At 45.5% G+C, this 27572-nt stretch overlaps 1 protein-coding gene across 5 annotated transcripts in view; it reads left to right on the forward strand.

Annotated features, from left to right (window-relative positions):
• The first annotated feature begins 674 nt into the window (after positions 1 to 674).
• The window catches only part of FBXW11 (F-box and WD repeat domain containing 11), a 100629-nt gene continuing 73731 nt past the window's right edge, over positions 675 to 27572 (forward strand). The window contains exons 1-2 of one of the 5 annotated variants that reach the window (XM_054568052.1): positions 676 to 1008; positions 9690 to 9849. Coding sequence is in view for 4 of the 5 variants with exons in the window: in XM_054568049.1 (XP_054424024.1) it covers positions 964 to 1008 (45 nt within the window). In the remaining variant the exon portion in view is untranslated. Of the gene's footprint in view, positions 1009 to 9689; positions 9850 to 27572 lie in introns of all 5 variants that reach the window. The other 4 variants (XM_054568049.1, XM_054568050.1, XM_054568051.1 and 1 more) reach the window with 4 other exon arrangements.

Below are 27572 nucleotides of genomic sequence, written 5' to 3' on the forward strand. Positions count from 1 at the left end.
GTTCCCCTGCCGCACCCCCACTAGCACTAAGCTCCCCGAGAACAGAGACGTTTTCTGTGATGTTCAGAGCTGATGGGAGGTTTATACTTTTTGAGCGAGTAAGAGAGGCTCACTATACGCAGGTTCCCTTGCGTCTCTCTGCTCCTTCCAGTTCGTGGTGCAAACAGACGGCCCCGCAGCTTATCTCCATAAACCTCCTTTTCTCCACCTTAATCCCCAAACACCTCACTGGGATGCCGAAGAGGGATACCCGTCAAGGACTCTCTTCCCTTGCCCGAGCTTCTCTCGCGCGCCGGCCTCTCCACACCTGGGCCCAAGACCATCCCCTCCTAAAGCACCTAGAACCCACCTGTCTCCAACATGGGTCCCTACCACCAGGTACCCTTGGACCAGCCGAGCCGCTATCTAGGCGTCTAATGAGCACTGCGGCCACCGACGGCGCATGTGCGGAAATAGGTCGCACACGCAGGGTCTCTGACAAGTGAAGAGTTGCCTCTGAGTTTCCCTTCCTGTCTGAGTCGCCTTGGGCTGCCAGGAAGTCGAGGGAAAGTGGCGGAAAGAGAACGCGAGCCCGGGGTTTTCTGGGACTTGTAGTTGTGGAACTTTCGAGGCTCTACCGGAAGGGAGCCCTTCGTTCTTTAGGTCTGCCCGTCCCGCAATCACTCTCCAATGCTACTTTCGGCTGAGAATTCAGCTTCACGCGGCCAGGAGGGAAAGGCCCGGCTTCGGCGTCTCGCTCCCACAACGCCCTGCGGAGCACGCGGCGCCTGCTGGGAGCTGTAGTCCTCGCTCTGCGTACTGCGTTCGCCGAGGGGGAGGGCGGAGCTGCCGGCGGCCCGGGCGGGCTGGCAGCTAGAGTGGGTGCGAGTACCGCCTCCGCCTCTGCCGCCTCCGCCGTCGCCTCCTCCGCCCGGGCGGTTCGCTGCTGCGCCGGGAGAGCGAGGCGGGGCCGCCGGGGCCGCCATGGAGCCCGACTCGGTGATTGAGGACAAGACCATCGAGCTCATGGTGAGTGCGGCCCGCTGGACCGTCTGTTCTTCTGTCCGTCCGGCCCCGGGCGGGCCTGCCCACTACAGCGTCCGGCGCGAGGCCGGCCCTTGGCCCTTCCCTGCCGTCTCGGCCGGGACTTGGGCCCTCCGCCTTCCCTGGCCTCGGGCCCGGCGTGGTTTCTTTGGATCCCTAGAGATCTCAGGCCGGAGCTGGTCCGGCGCCCCCCTGCCCCTCGGTTCTCCCTCCCCCTGTACAGTCTCCGGGCCCATCTCTCGAGCGACCCTCGCTCGCTAACGCTGTGGCCTTAGCTCACACTCGCTCTAGCATCTCATTCTCCTCTTAGAAGTAGATCTATCTATCTACCTATCTATCTATTTATTTATTTTTCTCCTCTATTTCTTCGGCCAAGGCCTGCACCGCTCTTGCAAGCCCCACTTAGGCCGAGTGAGACGGTGGTGGGAGGGGGTCGGGGGGGGGGATCGGTCCGGGCCTCAGGCCTCCGCGTCCTAGGAGGGGTCTCAGCACCCTCTCCCCCACAACCTGGGGCTGTGTAGATGCCGGGATAGGCCCTGCAAGGGTGGAGGTGGGAAGCTGTGGGGTTTGAGACTGTGACGGATTAGGGGCCCCTTTCCCGGACCCCGGTGATGTCCAGCCTCTGGGACAAAGGGTTTCCTACTGGGCCGAAAGGGATGTTCGCACAGCAAGGCCCTAGGTACTCTGGATTCCATCTCCCAGGAAAGGGAAGCCGTAACTTCACGTTTTCCAGAGCTGCTTTGGGAAATTGGGGAGGAGCGGGGGAGGGGTTGTCCCCATGACTGCCGCCAGTTCTTTCTTCTCAAAAAGGAAAAAATGAAAGAAAAGAAAAGGAGAATCCTAAGCCCCTGGGGAAGCGATCACTCTTCTGTTAGAAACGACGGGTAGCCCGTAGCCCGGCCAGACTTCCTCGGCCCCGCAGAAACCCCCAACCCCTTGCCCCCGTAGGTCGCGGAGCCAGAAGGGGTTTTCAGAAACAGGTCCGTGAGAGATTGGCGAGTAGGATTTGCTAATGGGTGGATGACTGGGTGGGAGAAGTGAAATAGGGCAGCTATTACCTGCCAATTTGAACGTTAGGGAAATCAGACTGGGCTGTGGAGGAAGTCATTGCTCCAGCAAATGGACAAGCCCAGGGTTTCTTCCTGTGGAAACCTCGACAGTTTCTTTGTATCTCTCCTAACAAGGTAACAACTTCTACCCAGGATTGAGAGGAAAGGTGAAAGAATGTACTTGACCTAGCAAAATGTTTTCCTAGCCAGATTTTCTCCAGTGTGAAAATGCTTATTGAGTCAGTGATTCCACTGGGTAGGGTCGGTGACATCAGAGCCACTTCCCCCGTTTAATGCTATAAATAATAAATGGTGACACTGAAAGTCTGTTGGATGGCCGCATGGTTTCCGTGGATGATGGTATCTGGGGGTTGAGATACATGTTTTAAAAATGGAAGTGCAGTAGCATAAATAGGGAGACAGGTTAATATTTGCTGTCCTTCTTCTAATTCACACTTCTCCAGCATTCTTGAGAACTATGGAAAAAAAAAGCTTTAGTAACTAGTTTCTTATGTATGTGTGTGTGTGTGTGTGGGCGCGCGCACGTGCAAGTGTGGTTGTTTTCTAAGGGATACTGTAACTTGTGGATTTTTATTTGATTTTCATTTATTAAGTAATTTTTTTCTTTTCACTAATGTAGCAAGCCTTTGACATTCTGCAACTTTTGTAGATTATTTTAATAAATTATCTTAATTAGCATTACAAATATAGTACATATCTTATGGACGCTCACGATACATGTACTTACAACATAGGAGTACTTCATAATTGAAAAATTGTATCTTGGTACCTCTTTGACTTTGGCTGTTCTGTGCCCCTCTCATTTCTATTCATTTAAAAAATAACTAAATGTCTTTATTTTCAAAAGAAATACAAGAAATACAGTGTGATCTATTTAGTGTGGGTGTATGGTTAAAAAAAAAAAATCTTTGGCCTGAATTTACTGGCTTTCTACCCTTGTAACTTAAAAACATTTTGATTTTACATGTTTGTATTTGTCTATGATCAGAAAAGATATTTCAGCCTTTTAAGGACATTATAAACGGGGACTCTTGGGAAATTTAACAAAGAGTTTAGTAATTATTTAGATCAATTAAAAATGGCTTTTTATATACGGATTTTGATATTCCCTCAAAGGACCTGTTAAGACTCTTAGGCAGCCCTTTTCATAAACATATATGTATTTATTTTAATGTAGTAGGTAGCACAGATACTTAACAACTGATTTAGTAAATCTGGGATTAGATGTAGGAATGATAAAGCCTTAAAATCTAATTGCATGTGGCTTTCTGTATTCACTGCATTTTCATTACAGTGTGCAGAAGTAGGTTAAAAATAATTTTTACAGCCCTGGCTGGGCTGCTCAGTTGATTAGAGCGTTGTCACGATACAGCAAGGCTGCGGGTTTGATCCCCGGCCAGGGGACATACAAGAATCAACCCATGAGTGCATAAATAAGTGGAACAACAAAAATCAATGTTTCTCTCTGTCTCAAAATCAAGAAATTAAAAACTATTTTTTACATTGGTTTCAAAACAACATGATTGAAGGAGGGGAAGGGGTTAAACTGATGGTGTTTCGAAAGCCTAAAGCATGGAATATTTTTAGATTTTTATGAGTCAGATTCAATACTCAAGTATTTGTGATTGTGCTGCCTGTACCAGCTTGGTACTTCATGGTTAACAGGATAACTTCTATTTGGTATTTCAGAGCGTGCTATATTAAAGAGAGGAAACAAGAGTTCTTGGGTGTCTCCAGTTTCTTACTCTTCGACCCTTTACTGTCTTTCATTTTGATTCTTCCTCATTTTTTCTTGCACTTTTTTTAGTTTACTAGGAAATAAAGCTGGTGACAGAGCAATTAAAATTCCCAAAATATAACCCTGTTGTGATTCTTACCGCTGCCTAGGGCTGGATCCACAAAGAGTCCTTCCCCAACAGACCTGCCTCATCGGATTCAGTCTTTAATACAGCCTGTGTACTTTTGATTGAGATAGCTGTGCTTGCAGTTGCTGTTGGTGAATAATTTATCCACCAAATGACTTTTATGACCTTATGTTTGTCCAGTATACACCTTGTTTGTGGGACTGTTTTTCAAACTTCTGGCTTTGGTAAAATCAGCTTCATTATCATTAGTGAGGTTGGAGAGTAGTCACCATTTCCATCTATGCCAAGGTCTTCATGCAGTGTCCGGTGCACTGCCCTGGACTTCGCCGGAAAGAGTGAAAATCGTGCATTGTATATCACATGGTATTTATTAAAGCCTGAGTTAGGATATGGGGCCCTCATTACTAGAAAGCACTCACAGAGCTGCTAATTGGGACAGAAAGTGGCCAATCTTCTGTTAGAAGATGGCAGAACTTGATGTTAAAAGTGTAGGAAAGGTAATTCGGCCTCCTCCACGGGTGTCAACTCGTCCCTCTCCCCACCTTTACAAAATCAAAGGGCAGTTTGTACTCTATTGTTAGCTGTTGAATGACTCCCCTCTTTGCTAAGTGACCTTAAGTGAGCCTTTTCCCTTCTGTGTTATCTCTAAGCGGCCCTGTTACTTGTTGAATGTAGCAATATAGGTAAAGTATATGGGACCTTATTAAGAAGGTGTGATATCAGTGCTATTTTCAGAGCTATTGAAGAAAGGCAGGCCACAAAGCCACAGAGATCAAAGTAACAAGTGAAGCTACTGGAAAAAACTTTTTTTTTTTTGGATTTCCGCCCTCTTCCTATCATTGGCTTCCAAAGTGGAGTAAGCAGGATTGTTTAGTAACTCCTTTATGAAATTGGATGTCACTATCACTTAGCCACATCTGAGTCTAAGCCTGTGCTGATTTACCAGATGCAGATGAAATAGACAAAGGTTTAAGTAGGGTCCAAATGAAATAAATGGGATACATACTTATAGACCTCATTGACTTGCCTCAAGAGGCTATGGCTCATATCTACCAATTTTTTGCCCCAGATTTTGGAGTAGGGTAGCCATCCTTTGAGATTTGACAGGGAGAAACAGGATCCCGCACACAAGTCTTGGCGCCCTTGGCCCCTGCCTGCTGTACCTTCAGCTGGAGAGAGTTGGCCCAGGGCCCCTTTACGCAGGGGTCCTCTGGGTTGTGCTGCCTGAGTCTATGAGTTCTAGAAACAAACTGCTCTGTGCTGGGAGATGCCGAAGGTCCTGAGTTATACTTGATGGTAGTTACACTTTTAAGGGAAAGGAAGTGTTTCAAGTCCTCTAATTCTAATTCCAGCTTCCCTTCTGGCTTTTCTTCCCACATTTCTCACTTTATATTCCAGCCAGAGCACGGAGAGCCCTGGTTCTTCTGATTCCGGTCACGCTGTTTCTTTTGTCAGTGCCGATATGAACTGACCTATGCCCATGTTTTGAAGGCTAATCATATTTTCGCGAAGGACCTAATATAATAGTTGGCTCCCTGGCTAAATTGGCTTAGGTCAGACCTCAGCAATTTTCCCTTTTACCTGTACTGATAAAGTCCTGTCCTCTCAAAACAGTTTAGGTGCCACTTCTTGATGTCCATGTGTATTATGGTGGCAGATACCACTTTGGTTTTATACCTTTAGCGCTGCCTACATGATAATCATTGTCAAATGAAATGAACACACTCTGGCACTTCATGTTTTTCTTGTGGCACTCCACATATTCCAGGCGTGTATTCTAGTTTCCTGTTTGTGTCCCCTGTAAAATATAAACTCCTCATAGTCTTCCCGTTGTAGGTGTTTGGTAAATGTTATGTTAAATTTTTAAATAACATGAGTTATTGCTATCTGCCTGTATCTTAACCCTCCTCTTTTCTGGAAATTCCCACGTACATCACTGATTCTCATAGTAATCTGTTCCTGACTCTTAATAATACTTACATCTTCCCGTGTACCAAAAGCCTGTGATCATGTCTAAGCTTCCCTCCCAGAGGCTGTATCCCATTGTTCTTTGAATCAGTCCTTCATAATGCTTAGCACTTACGTGTGCAATAGATATTTATTGATGTAAATTAACGTTAGGGTTATTTTTCCGTGCTGTGAAGCCTTTTTAAGATTTCCTTTTGACAACCTTAAGACAAGGGTAGAGATGAGTAGAGGAGAAAAGATGGTAAAGGGGAAGAGGCCGGTGGTGTGTGGCACAGGCCTCTGTAGACATTTTAACTGTATTTACAGAGCTCCACATACGTACAGATCGATTTCTGTATATCCCACAGCGTGGCTGATAGCAAAGTATTGAGGAAACCCAGGTTCCTTTTATATCTGTGGATGTGAACTTGCCAAATAGTTGACCAGTGCTGAGAATTCTGCGGCCTTATGGAAGCGGGATTTAGCAAAAAGGCCTGGGCTGTAGAGTGAGGCACGTGATTTTGTGTCCAGGCTCTGTTACTCGCCAGCTGTGTGAGCTTAAGAAAGTTAGCCTTTCTCTGGTACGATTTTTCTTATCTGTAAAGATAAGAAAATGCAGTTATTGCTGCGAGTTGTCAGGAGGACTCGGGGCTGTATGGGCGATATACCGAGCCTGCTTGCCATGCCGACTTTCTCCAAGGGCACGGAGACCCCATTTGGGAAAATGCAGTCAGGATGGACAGTGTGGAGAGGCTGCGATTTCCCCCAAGTTGTGCATGTATTTATTCGTGAAGCTTTACAGAGGCCTAAATTCGGTTGCTTTTAGACAAACCTTTATTCAGGGATCTTTGGGGGAAATGATGACCCTAACACAGAATCAGTATTGTCTCGGAAATCTGGGCAGTACTGTTAAAATCACTAAGAACTAACAGTTAGACATAATTAGAACTTACTCTTAACTAGACAGAACCCACCCAACCCTGTTTTAGGTTTTCCTGGTAGAGACTGGTGATCAGTTGTATTAACACCGAGCATTGTGATTTATGTTTGATAGGTTTAGGATTTCTGACTTCTTATTGTTGTTTTGGCAAAGCTGCTGATTTTGCCCTTTAACAGAATAAGCAGTGAGTATCATGCAAGATTTCCTCCCTGAATTGTATTTGAGTTGTTCATTGAATGAGTTGACAAAGGGGGAAAAAACCTGTTGATCAAGAATGAGCTCGTTCCCCTCGGTTAAGTTTCTGCTGATTGCAGTTGCCTAACAGGAAGTTTGTCTTTGTAGGCAAATGAGAGACAAACCAGGAAGACCTGACAGTCCAGCGGGGTATCTCTAACTGGCTCTTACTATTGTTTTAACGAAATTCAAAGATTACCAAGTTCTGTGTGTGGTGTCAGCAGGAGGCATTTTTAGGAAATTCCCCCTCAGCCTTAGTTAACAAGGAGGACTTCACCGAATTCAGAACTGTGAAGTGGATATAGTGGGACATTAACATGTAAAATGAAAAAACAACAAAAAGTCTCTCTGAGTAGAGAGCTGTGCATACAGAAGTATAATGAATATAGGAAACCATTCTCTAATAGCAAGCTTCTGATCCACAGAAGGAAAAGAAAAACTAAGTGAGAGCTGTACTACTGAGAAAAAAGGAACTTGAGAAGTTTTTAATTTTTTTGAGTTACACTGAGAACACTTAAGCACCTACAAGAACTAACAATCAAATATATTTTGGTTCTGTGAAATGATCACTTTGGGAGACTCACAGAGAAAGGGACCCAGAACAGGAAGAGTTCGGCCTCGGTCCCCCGGGCCGGCATCTGCCCACCTCTCCGTCCCCAGCGTGAGGCCTTCCACCGGCTAGGTTTTCAGTCCGTGTCAATTCGAAGGGAAGAGGGGACAATGAACTCTCCAGCACAGGGAAGAGGCCTGGCAATTCAGGAGGTTCGGAAATGGTGCGTTAGTCAAACTGTTATGGTTGTGTTTTGCAGGAACCGTTCGGCATTTTCCTTACAGCGGTAGGTTATGCTTTGGAAAGCGGAGTCTGTGGCCTTGGTAATTAGCCACTAGACATAGCTCGCCATGGCTGCTTTTATCAGGGTTGCATTTCTAGTTTATTCTAAGGCCCCAGAGTAATGTCACTTAACAGGGGATATGTGAGCACTAATTCTTTGCTTGAGATTTTACTTACGTGATCTCTTTTAAGTTTTGGGTTTTAAAATATTCCCATCTGATTGTTATGGAGAGGTTGATCGTGGATCGGTATTTCATTCACTTTGGCTGCTCTGCCTATACCTTGAAAAATCAGAGCATCTTAAGTCATTGCCTATGATTTATTAACAAATCTTAGAACATAAAAAGTCCTCAGTTTCAACTAGATTTGAGGTCGTCCATCAGAGACACACACTTGGCTTATAAAACCCAGAAACTAGTTGGGGAACATTACACTGGGTTTTGTTTTAACATTAACATTGTAGGCCATAGACTGCTTCCCTGGCTCTTTGTTAATGAAGTGCTTTTTTAAGTGGCAAGATCTAGGGAGTTAGCTGTTTGAGGGCGCCTACCGGGCTCAGTGGTCTTTTAATTCAGCTGGACTGAAACCTTTACTCTTATGTTCGTCTTTCTGTCTTTCTTTCTTTCTTTCTTTTTCCATCGATGTTGATTAACGTAGGGACCTTTGAGAGTAAAGCTTGGTCTCTTCTGCCGCGGAGCCTCGGCCCTTTTGAGCCTTAGACTTGGGTGCAGCTGTGCCCCGGGAAGAGGTCCGGGGCTGTACCACCTGGGAGACGTGGGGCTTGGGCGAGTTACTTCCTCTCCCCGTTTTTGAGAATCGCGCGAGCCATGACTGGAAAGGGCCTGGCCCATTACTAGCCGTTCAGCAAAGGCAGGCCTTGCGATCACTGCAGGAGTACTTCTGCAGTAGCGTGGCAATTGAGGAAGTAAAAAATGTCTGTGCAAGCAAGTTCACAGTCTTTGACTTTTAAGTTTTTATCTGTGTCATTCACAAAGGGTTGTGAAAAGGGTTGAATGCCCTTTTCTCTCTCCCTTAGAGTTTGTTTGGAATATCCAATCGAACAGAAAAGTTGGTACAGTAGCGAATGGATTTTCATATAATGCGGATTGGGCTTATGTTTTTAAAGGTGTCATCTAGTAAATTATTTATTAGTGTTGTTTATTATTTTCCTTAGTTTACTCAGTGATTGGCCATTGTGGGGATTGGCTTTTATTGAATCAGAAGCACACTCTAAAATTACGCTGTGTGTTCTAGAGTGTCTGTACTTCAGCTGAGGGAAGATTTGGGTAGTGTGCAGATGTGATGCCTTAAATGTAGCAAACCAAAAGACTTCTTGTCAGCTGCTTAAATAAGTATCTTTACCGAGTGGTATGTGAGCCCCCTATTCTCATGAGTTTTCGCTGACCACCTCTTTGTAAAGGTGGAGGAGCTGTCTTAGAAAATGCCTTAAGCAAGTGCGTTGGTCTGGGACAATTTATTTGGATAATAGTGTAAGCTTTTAGCTGTTCTCATTTGGAAGTTGCATGTTATTTATCATAGCCAACATTAACATTAGGGATGTAAGCCTTTGCCACGTAGCATTTCTTACCCTTCTCTCAGCACAGAGGCGAGGGATGCTGCTGCGGACCTTCCGTGCCAGGCAGCGTCCTCGGGGGCTGCGGCTGTTGTTCCGTGCCTCAGATCCACCACTCCACTGACCCCGCCTTCCATTTCTCGGTGGCTGTCCTTTGCCACTGGTGCCATGGTGGGTGTATGGATTGCTTTCTGTCTTTCAACAGTTACCGAAGTGCATGTTTGGGATTTTGTTGAAGAAAGCTGGATACAGTAAACGGAAAGAATCTTGGAAGCTGCTTGACTGCTGTCTTTTCTCAGACTAGTCTGAGAGGGAACCCCCATTCATTCTGGATTGGTGGATCTGAAGTACAAAATATTTCCCAGGTAAGCGATTACCCTGTATTGCTTTGTTTTGTGGAACTCAACTTTCTGAAAGAAACTTAAAAACAATTTTTTTTTGCTTTAGTGTCATGTTTGGATGTGGACTCCTGAAGGTGCACGTGACGTGGCGGAGGTGCTAGTAAAACCTCTGTTGCAGTGTGAGAAGTGCAGTTATTTTTATTATAGGCTTGAAGGGTTTATGTTTTGTTTGGGGAATAGCTTGTAAAATAGGGAAAACAAAGGATAACTTTGAGGACTTATCTCATGATTTATAGTTAATACCTCGTCAAAGTAATTTTTGTAGTTACTGTTTAAAGTAGTGGCCTTTCGTTCTCAGGACTCTTGGAAAGTCTTAAAAAACAGCTGTTTAGTGAGCATCTGCTAAGGGCCAGGTACTTGGTGGGCTCTACGTCTATTTCTGATTCAGCGGGCACACGCTGTACCTGTGTTTTACAGAGAGTGACGTGGAGCTCGTAAGCACTGAGTGCACGTTGCCCAGGGTCACAGAGCAGGGAGATGGCAGAGCCAAGCTTTAAGCTTGGGACCGTGTGTGTACGTCGACTTTTGGGTTTTCAGGACTGCCTGTCTGCAAGAGCAAGTTGCGGTGTTTTACAACAGACTTCTTCCGGGAGAACCCACGGTAGATCGTTGTGTAGCAAGGTAGCTGTATCTGGTGCACTCCCAACTTACTGAGAAAAGTAGATGATCTTCAGTCAGTTCTCTGAGCAAACCCAAAGGTTACTTAGGGAGTATAAAAGAGGTGATGAATTTAAAGGTCAAAACGTTCTACACAGGGAAGTATCGTTTGGTCTAGTGAGCTCAAAGTTGTATTTTTTCAGTTCCTCCTTCATTTTTACTGGTTATTTAAATAGCTCCGAAGCTTATTATCATGCAGACTTCTTTTGACCTCTGTCTGGTTAGTCAGTCTTACAAGTAGGACATCATCACGCAGCTCTCTTGAAAATGTGACTTCTTTCAGTATTTAATATTCTCTCCAGATTACTCATTCTTTTTAGTCTTTAAAAAATTCTTTTTATCATAGACTGATACTTCGTGACTTTTGTTTAGTGTAATTCCTTTATGTTTGCTAACAAGGCTCCCAGGTGAGCATTTTCAGCACTTGTCCTCTAAAGAGATGTCAGGATGGCGGCGGTGGTAGAGATAATAGCAGTCAGTGGTCACTGGGCACAGACTCTGTATTGAGCACAGTCCTAGGCACTTTCTATTCTAAACTCATTTTCCTAGTAACCCATGAGAGGTAGGTAGGTACATACCATTATTTCTATGTATTGATGAGGAAATGGAAGCATAGAATAGTTAAATAATATGTTCAAGGTCACACATCTAGTAAGAGACAAGGGCGAGATAGGCTTCCAGGCAGTCTGGCGTCAGAGAATGTGCTTCTGACCTCTGTGCCACCTGCTTCGAGTTTAGGGCATCACCCAGCGGTATAAGGAGGGGCACAAATCCTGAAGACTAACCTGTGCATTCTGATTGGAAGAAATCATGGCAGGGGACCAATGGCTGTTGAGTATCTCTTATCTTCTGTAGAAACAGCCTTGCTCTCGGAATCTGTGAGCCATCCAGGACTCTGTCTGTCCGGTTGGTTTCCAGGAGGACTCGCATAGGGTTGCTGAAGGTCACCGTCCAGAGCAGTGCTGTCCCGCAGAGCTTTCTGTGGCGATGGAAGTGTTCAGTGTCTGCGCTGTCCCATACGGTGGCCACTCGCCGGCCGCAGTTGGCCATTTGGAAATGTGTTTCTGTAAGTGAGGAACTGAATTTTTCATTTTAATTTACATGCACATAGCCAGACATACAGTTTTAGAATTTGTCTTTGTCCCAGGGCTGGCCCTTGGTTAGAGCCCCTAGAAATCTGATCTGGTCAGCACGCTCAAGCGCCTCTTGTCCCGGGGTTGGACTCGCATCAGCCATCTGTGCAGGACTGATGCGTGAAGCCAGAATCCCAGTGTATTATTTTATAATATGTACTTGTTGTCATGAGTAATAGAAGCTTTTCTGATAAGCAGGTTTTCTTACTTGGTTGTCATTAATATGCCAGTTTAATTTTTTCAAGTAAGAAAGCTGAGACTCAAGCCGATTGACTGGCACATTCTCTTCATGTAGGTAGACTTCGCCTGCCACGTCAGGCTCGTTAGCGTGGACTCAGCCAGGGAAGTGAGGTGTTTGCCGGACCTGGGCCGAGGCAGCCTCCCGCAGCTTACTTTGTGGGTGGACGGTTTTTCCTTAAGGCAGAACCTCTTCTGCTTGCTTTCACTTCCCAAATCCTTTCCCGATGAGGCATTCCTTTTTTAGACGTGTTAGTAAATTCAGCTTGAGTGCACTCTTGTAGGTCTGGGAAGCCCTTTGTTCTCCTTAAGGTGACTTTGTCACTGCCATGCTCCATTTTGTGTACATTTTTGACTCTAAGGAGGCAGTTGAATTTTCCTGGCTTCCCTGTGACCTCTTTCTATTAAAACGCACACAATAGCTTATTTAATTCGGTTTTCCAGCGTGGGTTAGAATAGGAAGACACGCATAAAAAATACACCTGGTGATGCGTTCCCTGAGCATTACACATGTTACTCACTGAGCTTGTTTTTAGCTTACTGTGTCATTACTGTGGGACTTATTCTCGCCTCTGTTTTTAAAGGATTAATAGAAAATGTAACATAACTAAATATATTTGTATTTGGCTGTTACCTTCTCAGGTGTGTGCAAGGGGGACTGAAGAGACCGAGGCAGGAAGACCAGTTAGTTCAAGAGCCAGCGATGAAGGCAAATGAGGCGTTGACAGTGGGAGGGATGCGGGGGGAGGGGGCTGAGAGCGATGGAGGGGTGGGGTCTGCAGAGCAGGGGCTGTTTGTAGGAGGGGGCACAGATGCCCTTCAGCATGAGGCTAGATTTTGGCTTGGGCACCAGGCTGGATGTTTTTCTCTTTCCCAAGACGTGGAATACCAGAGGGGCAGATTGGGGGTTGGCAGTTGAGAAAGAATGAGTTTTCAGTTTATCATGAATTTGAGTTGCCCAGTGGCCGACTCCTCTAAGAGCGGAAGTGTCCAGTAGGAATAATAATCTGGAGTCACCAGAGAGAGCAGGGACAGGAAGGCTTGGGAGTTTTTATGTAGCCTCCGTGGCAGCCAGCCTTAGCTGGAGTTGGAAGGTTACTCAGTGTACGGATTGAGGAGTCTGCATATCGGCGTACGGGGTCGCCAGCAGAAAGCAGTGAGCCGCAGCTCAGGTCGTGTGACCTTGCGAGATCCTGTGTGATGGTGATGAAGAACTTAGAGCTCTTTTTTTCCATCTTGGTCTGGGAATTCTGTCCAACCTGTTCCCAGTCAGCACGTTAGCCCGTCACGCTTGGGTTGTGTTTTCTTTTCCACTGTGGTGGTTTGTTTAATTAGTGGAGGTACCATTTTTTGAAGTGGGGTTTTTTTTTGTATTTTAAAAAATTGTTCAATTACAGTTGTCCCCGTTTCCCAACCCCCTCATCACGCTCCTCTGCCCTACTGAAGTGTTTTTTAAGATATTCCACGTTGTCACTGTACATCTTATGTACATTTATGCAAATTCAATTCTATGCATCTGGTAACAAAAACAAGGGAAAAATATCCTAAACAGTGAAGGTTGTGAATTACGTGTGAGGTAGAAATGGAAACCTGCTCTCCTCCCGGCTGGTTCCCGAAGGCTTCTGATCTAGCTGTGACGAGTGTGAGTATGGTATTTTAAAGACTGACATTTGTAACGTCACATTAGGTGTAAGTGCAAGTCAGATATTTTATCCACTAGTCATTTGAAGAAACAGTGAACTATTCATGTGCTGGAGTGAAAATTAGCTGTGTTGGAATTACTGAGATGGTATGTTGGTCCAGTGCGGCATATATTTAAGGGATTTTTAAGGCAAATTTTTACTATGTGCTATTTTCACCGTATGCACTGACGTCAGCTCCTAATTCCCAGGTGAGCTGTGACTCCACTGTAATTAGGTTTTGGTAGTAAAAGCATGGAGATAATGAAGAGTTCATTACAGCTACAGCCAATCAATACTTAACGAAAAATATTTTGAATGCATTATATACATCTGTGGTACAGAATTCATAAGGTACAAAAAGAAGTACACAGAAGATAAACTCTGCCATTTCTTCTCTGTGGTTCCAGCTGCTCAACATCATTACTCTGAACCTTGATTTTCTTAAAATGAAACATATGACATGGTCATCTTTCATATCAGTTCCCAAAGAGCTCTCAGATTTTTTGAATAGATTTAAAAATTTAAAAGATGCATGCTGATTTATTGTTTGCACTATAATTTGTGAAATCTGTCTGGACAGATGCACCCATGTATAGGTTATTTCCCGTCTCTTTGTTCTTACACATAATTCTGTAAAGAATAACTTAGTGTGTATGTCATGCCACGTGGAGGAGTGAGCAGGACAGGTTCCTACCCGGAAGCCTCGCTGGGTTAGCGCTTTCGGAGATATGACAGACAGCACCACGTTGCCCTCCAGTCACATTGCGACAGTTTCTACTGTCGCGGCCTTTGCCTGAGAGCACTCTTACATCCTGACACCCTCGTGGTGTTTTGTGGATTTTAAGCTGATTGCTTTTTTAATTGGTCTTCTCTTTTATCCCCCATAACTTTTTTTTATTAAAAATCTCATATATATTGAACAGTTGGGGGAAAAAACCAGTGCAACGAATCTTATGTACCCTCCACTGAGATTCAACAATTGCTAACATTTTTGCCATATTTGGATCATTTCTCTTCTCCGCCAAGTCCCTCCTTTCCTCCTCTTTCCTCTCCACTCCCCCCTCCCCTCCCCTCCCCTCTTTCTCCTCTTCCTCCCTCCTTCCTTCCCTCCTCTTACTCCCATCTTGCCTCTCTCTTCTTCCTCTCCTATGTTTCTCTCTCCAGATACATACTCTTTTTTGTTGTCAAAAATTTGAAAGTAAGTTGAAAGTATGATACTTTACCCTCTGAACATTTCAGCATGTATCTCCTAAGAATAAGGACAGTGTGTTTCTTTTAAACCACACACACAGAACCATACATGTGTGAGTATATATCTTTATATAACCATATATAATATATAGGCATTTTAAAAAATCCTCATCCGGGGACATTTTTTCACTGATCTGAGAGAGAGAAAGCGATCTTTGGCCTCTTGTACAAACCCCCAGTGGGGGTCGAGCCTGCAACCCTTTTGGGTGTACGGGATGACGCTCCGACCACATGAGCCACCTGGCCAAGGCCATAGTCATATTTTTTTACATTTATCACAATACTATTACATATAAAACCATGATACTATTTTTACATCTAAGAAAATGAAACTAATTCCATAATATAATAGCAAATATTCAGTTAAATTTAAATTTTCTTAATTGTCCCAAGAATGTCTTTTCTAGTATTCCCCTTCCCCCTTGGGGAAAAAAAAACCCCAAAGCACAAGCGACCAAACAAAATACACCCTTTATATTTGTTTATGTTTTCTTAATTTCTTTTCGTTTAGAAGTGCCCCTCCACCCTCTTCCCCCTTCTCCCGGCATTGATATTTGGGGGGAGGAGGGCAGCTGAGTTAGTTGTCCGGTAGGCTGTACAGCATTCTTCACTTGTTTATTTCCTGCTTGTTTCTCTAACTCCCATACTTCCTGTAAACTGGAAATTAGGTGAGAGGCTTGATTGCGACCAGGTGAAACGTTGGGGCTAGAATGCTTGTCACAGGTTGAGTGTACCTTGCATTGAGTCACACTGGGAGGCCCTAATGACGGGTTCTTTCATTCTCCATGAAAAAGGTATCGTTGTGCTTGTGAAATAGCTCATTAGAAAGGAATGTTTGGGATGTTTTGGCACCTTGTAAATATCCTGTTCCATCACAACCTTTCACCCAGTGGTTTCGTCTTCCTGATCTTAAAATCAGTTATTACAATAGGAGTTACAAAATTGGGGTCTTCTGTCATTCCAGCTGTGTTTATTAGCTCGCAAGCACACAGCCCAGCACCCTTTCTCCTCCCGCCTCTGTGCATCGCCCTGCTCTTGTGGACTTTTATTTACTGAGTGTGTGTTACCAGTGCAGTACAGCCTTTCCTGATGCGCACCTTGTCCAGGTTTGGCTCATGAGAGCCCCGTCAGGGCGGCCTCTGCTGCCTTGTGACGTGACCCATCCGTCTTTGTGTGTCTCTGGACTTTTCACTTGCCTGTATAACAGGAATCAGCCATTTCTCCAAGAAGCGTTCGTTCCTTTTAGTGGAGAATGGTATTTTAGAAACCAAGATGGTCACAATGATTGCAGTTGGGTTGTCCGTCATTGCTCCTGGAATCTTTTCAATGGAGAGAGCTAAGAAGCGTATTTAAAAAGAGCCAGGAGTTCATGTTAGTTCTGCGTCCAGTGTGATATAGCACAGGGAAGGTTCCCTGAATTGTTAGCCTGCTCATTTTTCCTCGTTGCCCCGTGAACAGTGGCTGGCAGGCAGCGGTGAGAACTGTCTATTTGGAGGGACAGGCTAAGTAGTTCTTAGGTTGTTGGAGGGTAGCTTGTGTGAGGGGATTGAGGTAAATTTAAAAAAGTAGATTATAGCCAAATCGTGGGCTTTATCCTTTAGGTTCTAAGTTACAAAGTAGCAGCCTGTGGCTAGATGGAGCTCCACAAGTACATTTTATTTGGTCTGCATAGATTTTAAAAATAGAGACATTTTATTTCAAAACACAAATTTCTGGTTTCACCTGAAGGTTGGGGCTGAGTGGTGGCTGCTGTCTGAGAGTCAGGCTTGCGCTTCCTGGTCGCCGGCGCTCGTGGTCGCTGCGCAGGGACTGGAGGAGGGAAGGTGGAGGGCACGGCTCGAGAAGGGAGGTGACTGTGAACGTTTGAGCAAGACCTGTCCTGTCGTCAGTTTGGAGGGCGCATTGATTGATGCGGGGAGACCAACCCCAGGCAGCAGGCTGTTAGCCTGTTCCGGGGAGAAGTGACAAGGTAGTAACCGATGACGTGAAGAGGAGGAAATGCAGCATTTTAAATATAGAATGCATAGACTGTATTAGTAGATAGGAGTGTGCGCGTGTGTATTGGCAGGAATGGAAGTCAGACTATATTGAAGCATTAAGTTCTATTTCTGAAAAGCTTTGTATTCATAATCAGTTTCTAGACGTTAACTGCACGTTTTTGTAATCTACTGGTTAATTTTGGAAAACAGTAGTAATAGTTTCATGGTTGTCATTGTGCAAAGTTTAGTTTTGCAGTATGCAAATGACATGCTTTGACAAAAAGGCTCTAATTCTGACCTGGTTCCATTTCTGAAAGTTGTGCATAAAGTGAAAATTCATAGTGGTGTTTTAAAAATCACTTTCCTTATACAGTCATGCGCCGTATGACAATGTTTCAGTTAATGATGACCACATATATGAAGGTGGTCCTATTAGATTATAATGGAGCCGGAAAATTCCTGTCAGCTAGTCACATTGTAGCCAGTGTAATGTTATAATGCAACACATTACACAAATAATAATACTGTGTTACAGTTACCTACAAGTATCACTGTGTTACTGTTACAAGTATTCAGTACAGTAACATGCTGTACAGGTTTGTAGCTTAGAAACGGTAGGGGAACAGAATTTGTCACCCAAACATGTCTGTCAGAAGGTTATTTTAGGCTGGTTAACTTTAAGAAACTGCGGACATGGGAGAAGCTCTGAAAACCAAATAGAAGTTACCTTTTGTAAAAGACATTTACGTTTGTGAGGGTGCCCCAGGCCTTACCTGGAAGATGAGGATGACTTCCTCTCTACAGAGTGCTCAATGCGGAAGGCTAGGACTTAAATCTGCTCCACAGCCTGGCCTCTGTTTACTGTGCTCTTCCTGGTAAACTTGCCGCACCCCCAGCATCTTTCGTCTTCAGATGAAGATGGTGCTGTATGTAAGGTATATAAGGAAAATTATCCATTTTCCTGGGTTTCTCCCATTACGTAGGAGGCGTACAAGTGATGAAACTCTTGTTTGTTTTTCTCCTGTTAGTCTGCCTTTCATTTCAGGGACACCGCAGGCCAAGAACCCAAAGGTAGAGGGAGAATGTTTTTCCTCCTGCAGACCAGTAGGTGATACCATCTAGCTTAAGTGTGTGTGGACCACACAGTCTAGGTTTGTGTAAGTGCACCCCATGATGTTTGCACAGTGATGAAATCGCCTAATGACGCATTTCTCAGAATGTGTCCCCATCACTAAGTGGCACCTGACTCTAATTATCGAGTTAAGTTTTCAAGCAAAAATATTAGCAGTACTACATACCTATTCTCAAAGAGCTGGCTACTTGTATTTAATTTTCCCCACAGTCTCTTCATGAAGTTAATCAAAGGATAGTGAATTGACAAGGGACTGCCCCGTACACTTAAAATTACGCCGGCGTTAAGACTGTCTGTGCCGTTAATAAGTATTTTGCAAACCTTCCCTGTCTGGTTGGGGCGCGACTTCATCCAGTCCCACCGGCAGCGCCATTACTACAGACAGTCGGTAGCGCCACCAGCTCAGACAGCCTGAGAGTCATGAGGAACATGTGCGGGACCGGAGCAGAGGCGAGAGTGACTCACTGACAGAGGCCACACCTGGACACTGTGTAATAAGCTCCCAGTGTCGAGGGGCGAACCAAGTTTGGGGAAAGGGCATATGTGTGTGTGTGTGTGTGTGTGTGTGTGATTGTAAACTTGCATATGGTATAGAACACGAATCTTAAATGTACAGCTCAGTGACTTTGTGCATGTGTACAGCACACTGTGTGACTGCCACCCAGATCAAGATACAGGACGTTTGCAGAGCCCTTGAGGGTGTGCGCATGTCTGTTCCCCACTCAGGGACCCTCCCAAAGGTCTGTTCTGGCCTCTTTCACTGGAGGTTAGTTGTGGCTCTTTTGGGGTTTTATATAAATGGAATCACATAGCACATACTCTTGTGTACACCCCTCCCCTGCTCATTAATGTATCTGTGAAATTCACCTATTTTGTTAGCTAGTTTTTTTTCCTGTTATCTCGTTGCATGTAGAGTCCATGGTTTGTTTATGTTACTTTTGATGAATTTGGGTGGTTTCCAGTTTGGGCTGCTGTTATGAGTAACACTGTAAGGTGGACATAAGCACTTCGTTTCATTGGTTATAAAAACCCCGGAGTGGAATTACTGGGTCACGGGATAGGCATGTTTAGCTTCAGCAGATATTGCTAAGCTGCTTTCCAAGTGCTTGTGCCTCTAATGTGGAGAGTTCTATCATCACTTGTTTTTCTAGTCCTTTTAATTTTAGCCATTCTGGTGGGTGTGTAGTAGTATCTGTATTGTGGTTTTGTTTGTTTTTTATTTAATCAGCATGTAATAAACCACACTCATTTAAGCGTACCGTTTGAGTTTTGAGAACCATACACGTCGCTCATATAACCATCACCACAATCAAGGGATAGAACATTTCTACCTCCCCCAAACTTCCCCCATCCCCCTTGGTGGTCCCCCGCCCCACCCTGGCCTCGAGGACCCTGCTTTCTGTAACTGCGGATTTGTCGTGCGTGGTCTAGAACTTCGTGTGGATGGAATTGTACGGTATGCCTATGCTGCGTGTACTCGTTCTGCGTGGCTTGTTTTGCCCGGCATACTCTTTGAGGTTCCCTCTTGTCCTGTCAGTTGTTTGTTCCTTCTCATTGCTTAGCAGGATCACATTGGACAAGTACACAGCCGTTTTGTGTATCCATTCTCCTGTGCACGAGCATTTGGGTTGGAGGCGCTCGGCCGTCAGGAATAAAGCTCGCACGAACCTTTTGTATTCAGATTTCTGTCTGGACTCTTGGGTATGCCCAGGAGGGGAATCGCTGGGGTAGAGTGTGGAGGCACGTGTGCTTTTTCAGAGAACTGCTAGATCTTCCCCCAAAGTGGCTGCACGCCCCGCAGGTCCCCCTGCCGCTCTCAGCGCCCCCGTTGCCCTGCGTCCGCACCGGCGCGTGGCGTTGTCATCCGATTTCAGCGTTCAGACGGGTGTGAAGGAGTATCTCCTCGCTGATTCCCCCGTGACTGTTGAGCATTTTTTTCATGTGCCTATTGGCCATTTAGCTGTCCTCTTTAGGGACACATCTTTTGACCCTTAAAAATATTAAGTCGTCGCCCTGGCTGGTGTGGCTTAGTGGATTGAGCGCCGGCCTGTGAACCAAAGAGTCGCCGGTGCGATTCCCAGTCAGCGCGCAGGCCTGCGTTGCCCGCCGGGTCCCCAGTAAGGGGTGTGTGAGAGGCAACCACACATGGATGTGTCTCTCCCTCCTTTCCTCTCTCTCTGAAAATAAATAAATGAAATCTTTTAAAAAATTAAGTTGTCTTATTTGATTGATTTGTGGGAGTTCTTTGTAAGAGTGTGGAAATAAGTCCCTTGGCACATGCACGTATCGCACACTTGTTCTCCAGGCGCTTGCTTTCCAGCGTCTCCGTACTGTGTGTGTGTTACCACACAGCGGCTGGGGCCTGCTGCCCGCCACCGCCTCCAGGCAGAACTCCAGAGGCAAAGGTTTGCTGATAAAGGAAAGGAGTCTGTCTTCAGAAATGACACAATTTTGGAATAACAGCTTTGCACATGCGTCAGTCGCTTAAGCCTGTCAGTTAAGGCTAGTTCTCCTATCATTCTCTGTTAGTTTTTAATTATCTTGTTTCTATAGGGCTAGTTTACAGACTGAAACACGACAAGATACAGAAGCTGCACAGTTTTGGAGGAATGGCAGGCTTCTGCCTCAGGGCTCGAGAGCACCCAGGGAGAAACAGCCCTGCCGCCTTCTGCCAGGCCAGCCTGGCCCAGGCCGTGCCCAGCGTCCTCTCCCTGCCTAAGCCCACCCCAGTCCCTGTCTGTTGGGAAAGGCGGCCGCTGTTGCCGGGCCCTGCAGGCGCCCTCCAGGGAGAGGGGAACCCGAGCCAGCCTCTGCGCGCTCGTGTTAAATCTTCCGGCCCGTCAGGCCGCGTGCCAGGCCCGTCCTGGACTGTGGACCGTTGCCTCGTAAGGTAGGAGGGCGGCCCCTCCTACGGTGGTCTCATCAGATCTCTCTCTCTCATCATTTCGGTAGACAGAATGTCTTATTACTAATGAAGTCCAATTACTCAACACTTTGATAGTTACTGTTGTTTTGTGTCCTGTTACAGAAACTTTTGCTTACCTTAAGGTCTTGAGGATACTGTTTTCTTCTAGAAGCTTTCTTTTACCATTTCAAGATAATTGTTTTTTTAATGGTTGAGATGAGGATCAAGGTTATTTTCCCCCATATGGTTATCCAGTTAGCCTAGCGCCATTTACACATACATTAAAAAAATTATCGAGAAATTGCTGAATAAGAAATTTGTATTTTTTTACAGAGGTAATTGTTTGTTATTGAAAATAAAAATAACGTAAATAAGAAACCAAAAGAATAAAAGTTTTCCTTGATGACTTAATATTTGATATACTTCTTTTTCTTCATATACATGTTTTCATGTACATTTCATATATGTTTTTTGTACCTACAGTTGTTTTGCAGACTGCTTTTAAAACCAATATTTGTGACATCTTTCTGAACCATTATATATTTCTTTATAATTTGAAGGGGCGTCTGATATATAATAAACATGTAAAAGGCTAACCAGTTAAAACTACTCCTTTATTTGACATTTAATTTAGTCTGATTCATAGCAACTTAAAGTTGGGTTGCTCTTTCCTTCAATTAAATCTTGGATCGCGTCCTTGCGATGCACACTTAGAGTGCACGCTTGAGCCGTGCTCAAGTGTGGGTTCCTCAGGGGTTGTCTCTGGGTCCCCCGAGTTCCCGACGGGTCAGATTCCTTTGTCGTATCCTTAGAGCGCTCAGTCTGTTTCTGCAGCTTTAACATAATTATAATTTATACATGTATTGCATAATTCCTCGGTAGAAGGTAATCTCTGTGGCGACGGAGACGGTGTCTGTCATGTCATGTTCAGCCTGTAGCATGTTCTCCGCATCTAGCACAGTAAGTCCATGCCTTACGGTTGCCCAGTTGACTGAGCGAATAGATTTGGGAGGGCAAATGAGAATTACCATCTCATATCAGAAGTCTGTCTGTGCTTGTAAGAGGAATACATTCACTTCTTAAACTCTTGCTCCTGTTTCTCAGTATTATCTCTTAATTTTAAAATGACTTGATCCTGAAAATTAAGCTTTGACGTCAGAAACTCCTTTCAGAAGATCAAAAAGCATCTCTTGTCTCTCCCTTTAAACCAGGTTTTAAACCCTGTCATTGACTTGTAATCTGTCCAGATAGTCTTATCTCGCTAATACTTTCACTGCCCTTTGGAAGGAGTTGTCAGCCGCTACTCTTTGTTTGTGTTTTCTCGGTCTCTCTCCCTTTCCCTCCCTTCCTCCCCCTCTCCTTCTTGTCTGTGTGTTTGTGTCAGTGATTGAGAGGATCGTGGTGCCTGTGAATAGTGCTTCCTCAGGTCAAGTGAATTTAGGAAATGCTGCTTGTAATCTTCTCCTGGAAAGTGACTTGGTAATTGTCAATTTAATGATGTGTTTCCCAGCATTTCTCAAAACTTTCTGACCCCAGAATTACTCTCCTCCTTTATTTTGGTTCAAAACCAATGCAACCCGAGGGTCATTCTCTTACTGCTTCTGTGCATTGCACCCCAATTCCTTTGAAGAGTCCTCAGTCACCCTGCAAAATAAGGAGGGAGGGACCTGGCGCTCAGTGACCCCGATTTACACCTACTCCTTTAGCCTTCTCTCTGACCTTGAAAGGTAGGCGTATTTTCCACGTTTTAATGTGTGGGGAGATGGAGACCTGAGAGGGAATTATTTTTTTGCTCCCAGTCACATAGTGATTTTGTCTGTCTGGATCTTTCACTCTGTCCCTGTCTGTCTCTGCGAAGTCTCCTGGGCTCTCTCATCCCTGCCTGCGGGGATGATTTCTTCTGATTATTTTAGAGGCCACACGTATCGCGATCACCTCAGTTGGAGGAGTGTAGGTGGCAGTGTGGGCTCAGGAGCAGCAGGGACCCCAGGGTCGAGGAGGCAGGGGCAGATCCTCAGTACTTGGGGCGATCGGGAAGAGACGGGCGAATGAGGCCTTGACGCCCATCGTGAGCAGGGCTTCTGTCGGCCCTCGTGGGCCCTGCCCTCCCTCGGTCCAGGCTGCACTCGGCTCCCATAATTCCAGCCTGTTCTGTCAGCACAGGGCGTCTTCGTTGGAGCTGCAGCTCGGCTCTTAGCAGTGATGTGGCACCTAATGTTTATGGGGCGCCTGCTTTAGGTGGAGCAGGTGCCGCTCCTCTCTAGCCCAGCAAGGGTCTGACCTGCTTAGGTCACGTAGTATTTATTTGGGTTTTTGTTGTAGTTTTGCCTCAGTGGTTTTAGTAAAGGAAACCTACACTAAGCAGCTAAAATTTATGAAACTGTGGGTTAGTGTTTACCTAATGTCCTTTTTTTTTGGTTCCAGGATCCCATCCCAGGATGCTACCCTAGTCAGGTTCTTCCCGAGTGGTCTGGTGTCTCAGGCTGCCTGCCTGCCTGCCTGCCTGCCTCCCTCCTTCCCTCCCTCCCCTTCCCCTTTCCCCTTCCCCTTTCCCCTTTCCCCTTTCCCCTTTCCCCTTTTCCCTTTCCCTTTCCCTTTCCCTTTCCCTTTCCTTTTCCTTTTCCCTTTCCCTTTCCCTTCCCCTTTCCCTTCCCCTTTCCCTTTCCTGTGTTGGTTCTGAGGAGTACTGCCTCGTTTGGTATATTGTATTGTCCTCTGGGAATTTGCTGTTTTTCTCAATTTTTTTTCTAGTTTTTTCAGTTCAGCAGCCAGACTTGTTCAACACATTGCATATAGTTAACAGTCTTTTAAATCTCTTTTACTCTGTAACAATGGCCTCTCCAATTTTTTTATTGGTAGTAGTAGTTTATTTTTTTGCCATGTGTTTATTGAAGAAATGGGGTTGGTCATTTGTTCAGTATAACTTCTCGCATTCTGGATTTTTCTGATTATATTCTCAATGGGTCTACATGTTGTTTCCCTTTGTATTTCTTGCTGATTGGTAACTACATCCAGAAGTTTGTTGAATTCAGATTTAGTATGTTTCTGTCTCAGAAAAGGAAACGAAACAGAAACACAGCCCATGTTCTCTCTGGTGCGCTCTCGTATTTTGGTGACATTCTCTATCCCTTCCAAGTAAATGATCCTTGAAGAATTACAGGATTCCTAGGCATGTGCATTATTTTGTATTTTTAACTTTTTTCTTTTTCTTAGTTTTCTTTTTCTGTAATGACTTTTGCTACTTTATTCCTCTCAAAAAGGATTTAAGTGATTATAATGACATGTACAATGTAAGGAAATAAAAAGAAAATAAGTGGGAAAATGAAGATGAAAGGAAAAATAAGGTGAGGGCAGGGACAAAGTTTGCAGACACGCCCAGAATGAGGTTAGCGGTCACCGGGGCAGGGGGGGTTGGGAGGGGACACAAATGAGGCTCTGCCCCCAGCAGCGTTGTCTCTGCAGCCGTGTGCGGGGCTTCTGTGCTTTGGGTGATGAGTATATTCCTTTCTCTGCGGAGGTGTGGTGTGCTCACTCGGCGTTCCGCCGGGTGCCCCTGCCCCCGCGCTGTGCGCAGAGGCGCCGTGAAGCTGTGGGCTGGGCTCTCAGCCCCCGCTTCCCAGTGGGAGAGTCAGAGCTCCCGTGCCTCGACGGCGCTCGCTTTCTGCAGTCGCAGATTTGAGTCGTTTATCCTGTCGCCTGTTTCTTCTTTCTCCAGCACCTGGAATAGCACGAATGGGACGTCCTTGGAAACATTAGCTTTAAATACCTTTATTTGTCAGTGACGTTAAAAAGGCTTATAGGAAAGTAAATATAAATGTAATCATTTGTATTTCATCCGAATACTGTATTTTTGTGACCATGGCCATGCCAGATACCTTTTTTGAGTTTCATGTATTTTATTCAAACTAAATATTTAAGGTTTGTTATGATTTTCCCAGTTGAAAGTGGCAGAAAACCCAATTCAGAACTGGCTTGCGTCAAAAAAGGAAATTTAGAATTTCAAAGATGCAGAGCTCGCTGTGGGTTCAGGGTTCCTCCTGGACCTCCTAGGGCCACTCCCGACTGTCCCCGTGGGAGCACGTCGGCGTCAGCAGCTCCAGCTGTCACCCGCTCGTGTCAGGCCCGGCGATTTCTTCTCTTGAGGCTTCATGTCGACGTCCTGGCATTCAGGTTGGAGGATGTGCCCATCCCTGAATCAGTCACTGGGATGAGGCCGTGTGGCCAAACCGGTGCCCACCCTCCCCTGAAAATGTAACATACACTCTTCTTTAGCCTTTGAATCTAGTTTTTGCTCTGTGTGTAGACTTTCTGGATTTTCCATGTTAATTATTTCATAATCTAACATTTCATCAGTCTCCGCTGTGTACAGGCACCCCAAGGGCCTGAACGCAAGACAGTGTAAACTGGTGAATTGCCTTACTGATTGCTTGTGATATTTTTTAATAAATTACTTGGGAAATAAAACATAGAAGGGATTTGGAGATACAGTACAATTTTTACAAGAAAGTGTATTACTTTAGGCATTTTCCTGCGACTTGCAGACCAGTGTTCGGTTTTGCATTGATTATTTTCAAAGAAAGAGTAGGGTCACCCTTTCGAACTTCCTCACTCGTATCTCAGTTTTGATAGCTGTTTCTGTTGTTTCCCTATATACTTTAAACTCATTGATGGAAAGAAATGTGCGCTTCACATTCATTTTTCTCTTAAACGTGGCAGGAAATGTCCCCGTGGGGTTTGCCTTCAGATCCTCCCCTCAGTTCCGTGTTCGCCAGCAGTAATGAAAACTGTGTTCGCAGGGTGCCACCTGTGTTCCGTGCTGCGTTGTACATCTTAACTGATTGCTTATAGCTGAGTTATTGATGAAGTTATTAAAATAATGGAGTTGACTAGGGCTTTTGATGGAAGAAGTCTGGCGTCTCTTAAACGTGTGTTGGGCCTCCACGTCCTGACCGCATTGCTTCCTTGGCGTGGGAGTCCCACGGTGGCTGCCTCTGTTGCCTGGGTTTAGCAGTAGCCGTTTATGGCTGAGATGAGGTGCTTTCAAGGGGGCCACACTGCACACACCACGCGAGAGACATGGAGGACCCTGGCTAGGGAAGCGTTGGAAGGAGACCGGCCGAATGCTCTGAAAGGTCCCTTTCAGCTCCAGAATGTAATGAAATCTCCGGCTTTAAGCGGTGAGAAAACTCCACTCCCTCGCTGCCTGCAGGAGACAGACAGTGGGAAGGGGATCAGAGCCATCCTTGCTGGGCAGCGGCCCCTTCCTTGGGCCGCGGGCCCCCAGCAGACAGACAGACAGTCTCTCTCTCTGTCTCTCTCTGTGTGTGTCTCTCTCTGTCTCTCTCTCTCTCTCATTTGTTCTCAGGGCCCCGCGGACTGTGAGGCGCATGACTTCAGTCTCTTGTGGAAACAAGGGCAGCTTAGTGTAGGAGCGCCGTGGACAGCGGAGAAAGCAGAGCAGGCGTTCAAGTTACTGCAGATTTAATTAAGGGCTGGTAAAACGCGCCCCTTGATGGAAGTGAGCTTTGACAACTCATTTTTTTCATGCCTCTTCCTAGTTCATGAAGCAAAATTTTGATTACCACTGTTTTCCCCCCTCACCCCTGTGTGCGTGTGTGTAAAACTTTACACACTGGGGCGTCACGGACTTAGCACAGGCGTTTTCCGGGACAGGTGTGGCTCAGGCTCTGCGGGCGAGCTCGCCTGTGAGGAGGGTGTAGGGTGTGGGGTTTACGGAGGAGCCGGGCCCGCGGACGCGGCGAGGTCGGCGCCCGCTCTCCCTCGGCAGGTGCGTAATGAGGGGAAGCTCTGAGGGCCTGGTTCCATCTTTAAAATGCCATCTGCCGAGTTTAACTTTAACTCTTCTGAAAATGGTGAGACTGCATTCTTGAAAATATTCTGTACTTTTTGAGGAATGTCGTCATCTCATTCCCTTTAGTGAACCAGGAAGGAATACGGCTTTATTTCCTGAAACAATTTTTCATACCAGATTATTTGGCTTTGAGAATTCTTGGGTTATCTGTTGAAGCATTTAGTGTCCTGACGTGCTCAGGAAGCTTCTGAATGAATAAGCAGTTTAAAATGATAAAGTTAAAATAGGAAGATGTGGTCTGACTCTAACTGAGTCAAACCCATAGAGAGTAGGTGTAAAAATATTCCTCAAGTCATTTTCCTGAAAATGATATCTCTTCCTAGAAAAAGTGAGGATGTTTTCACTATGTGGCAGAATAAAAGTTTTCACTATGTTCTAACGCTCTTTTTAAACCATGGTGACCTTTGTACTCTCTTACAGGAAAGTAGGGTATTTTGCTCAGTGCATCGCAGGGCAGTCAGCATGTGCAGAACTTCTCTGGTTTCCGTTTTTGGCTTGTGAGAATGGGTCAGAGGGCTGGGCGGGGCGCAGCCGGCACCGGTGCGGGACGGCGGGAAGGGGAGGCCGGGCTGGCGCGGGGCTGGGTGCCCTGCTGTGGGAACGAGAGCAGGCAGCTCCTAGGTCTCAGGTGATGTCTGAAAACAAGTGCGCTTTTGGTTGCCTCCGGGACGTCCCCTCGGGTGTATTGCAGTGTGGAGTGTGGATTGACAGGTATTTAGAAGTTGTAGCCTCCTAAGACACACCACCATCCCCTAAGAGCTTTCTAAGTACCCTCAGGTAACTGTCCAGGAGCCACAGGCATTGAAGTGAATGTGGGGTAGTACCTTTGTCACTTCAGA

Source organism: Pteronotus mesoamericanus, unplaced genomic scaffold, assembly GCF_021234165.1.
Source record: "Pteronotus mesoamericanus isolate MK-2021 breed Mesoamerican mustached bat unplaced genomic scaffold, CSHL_Meso_final contig_2, whole genome shotgun sequence".
NCBI lineage: Eukaryota > Metazoa > Chordata > Mammalia > Chiroptera > Mormoopidae > Pteronotus > Pteronotus mesoamericanus.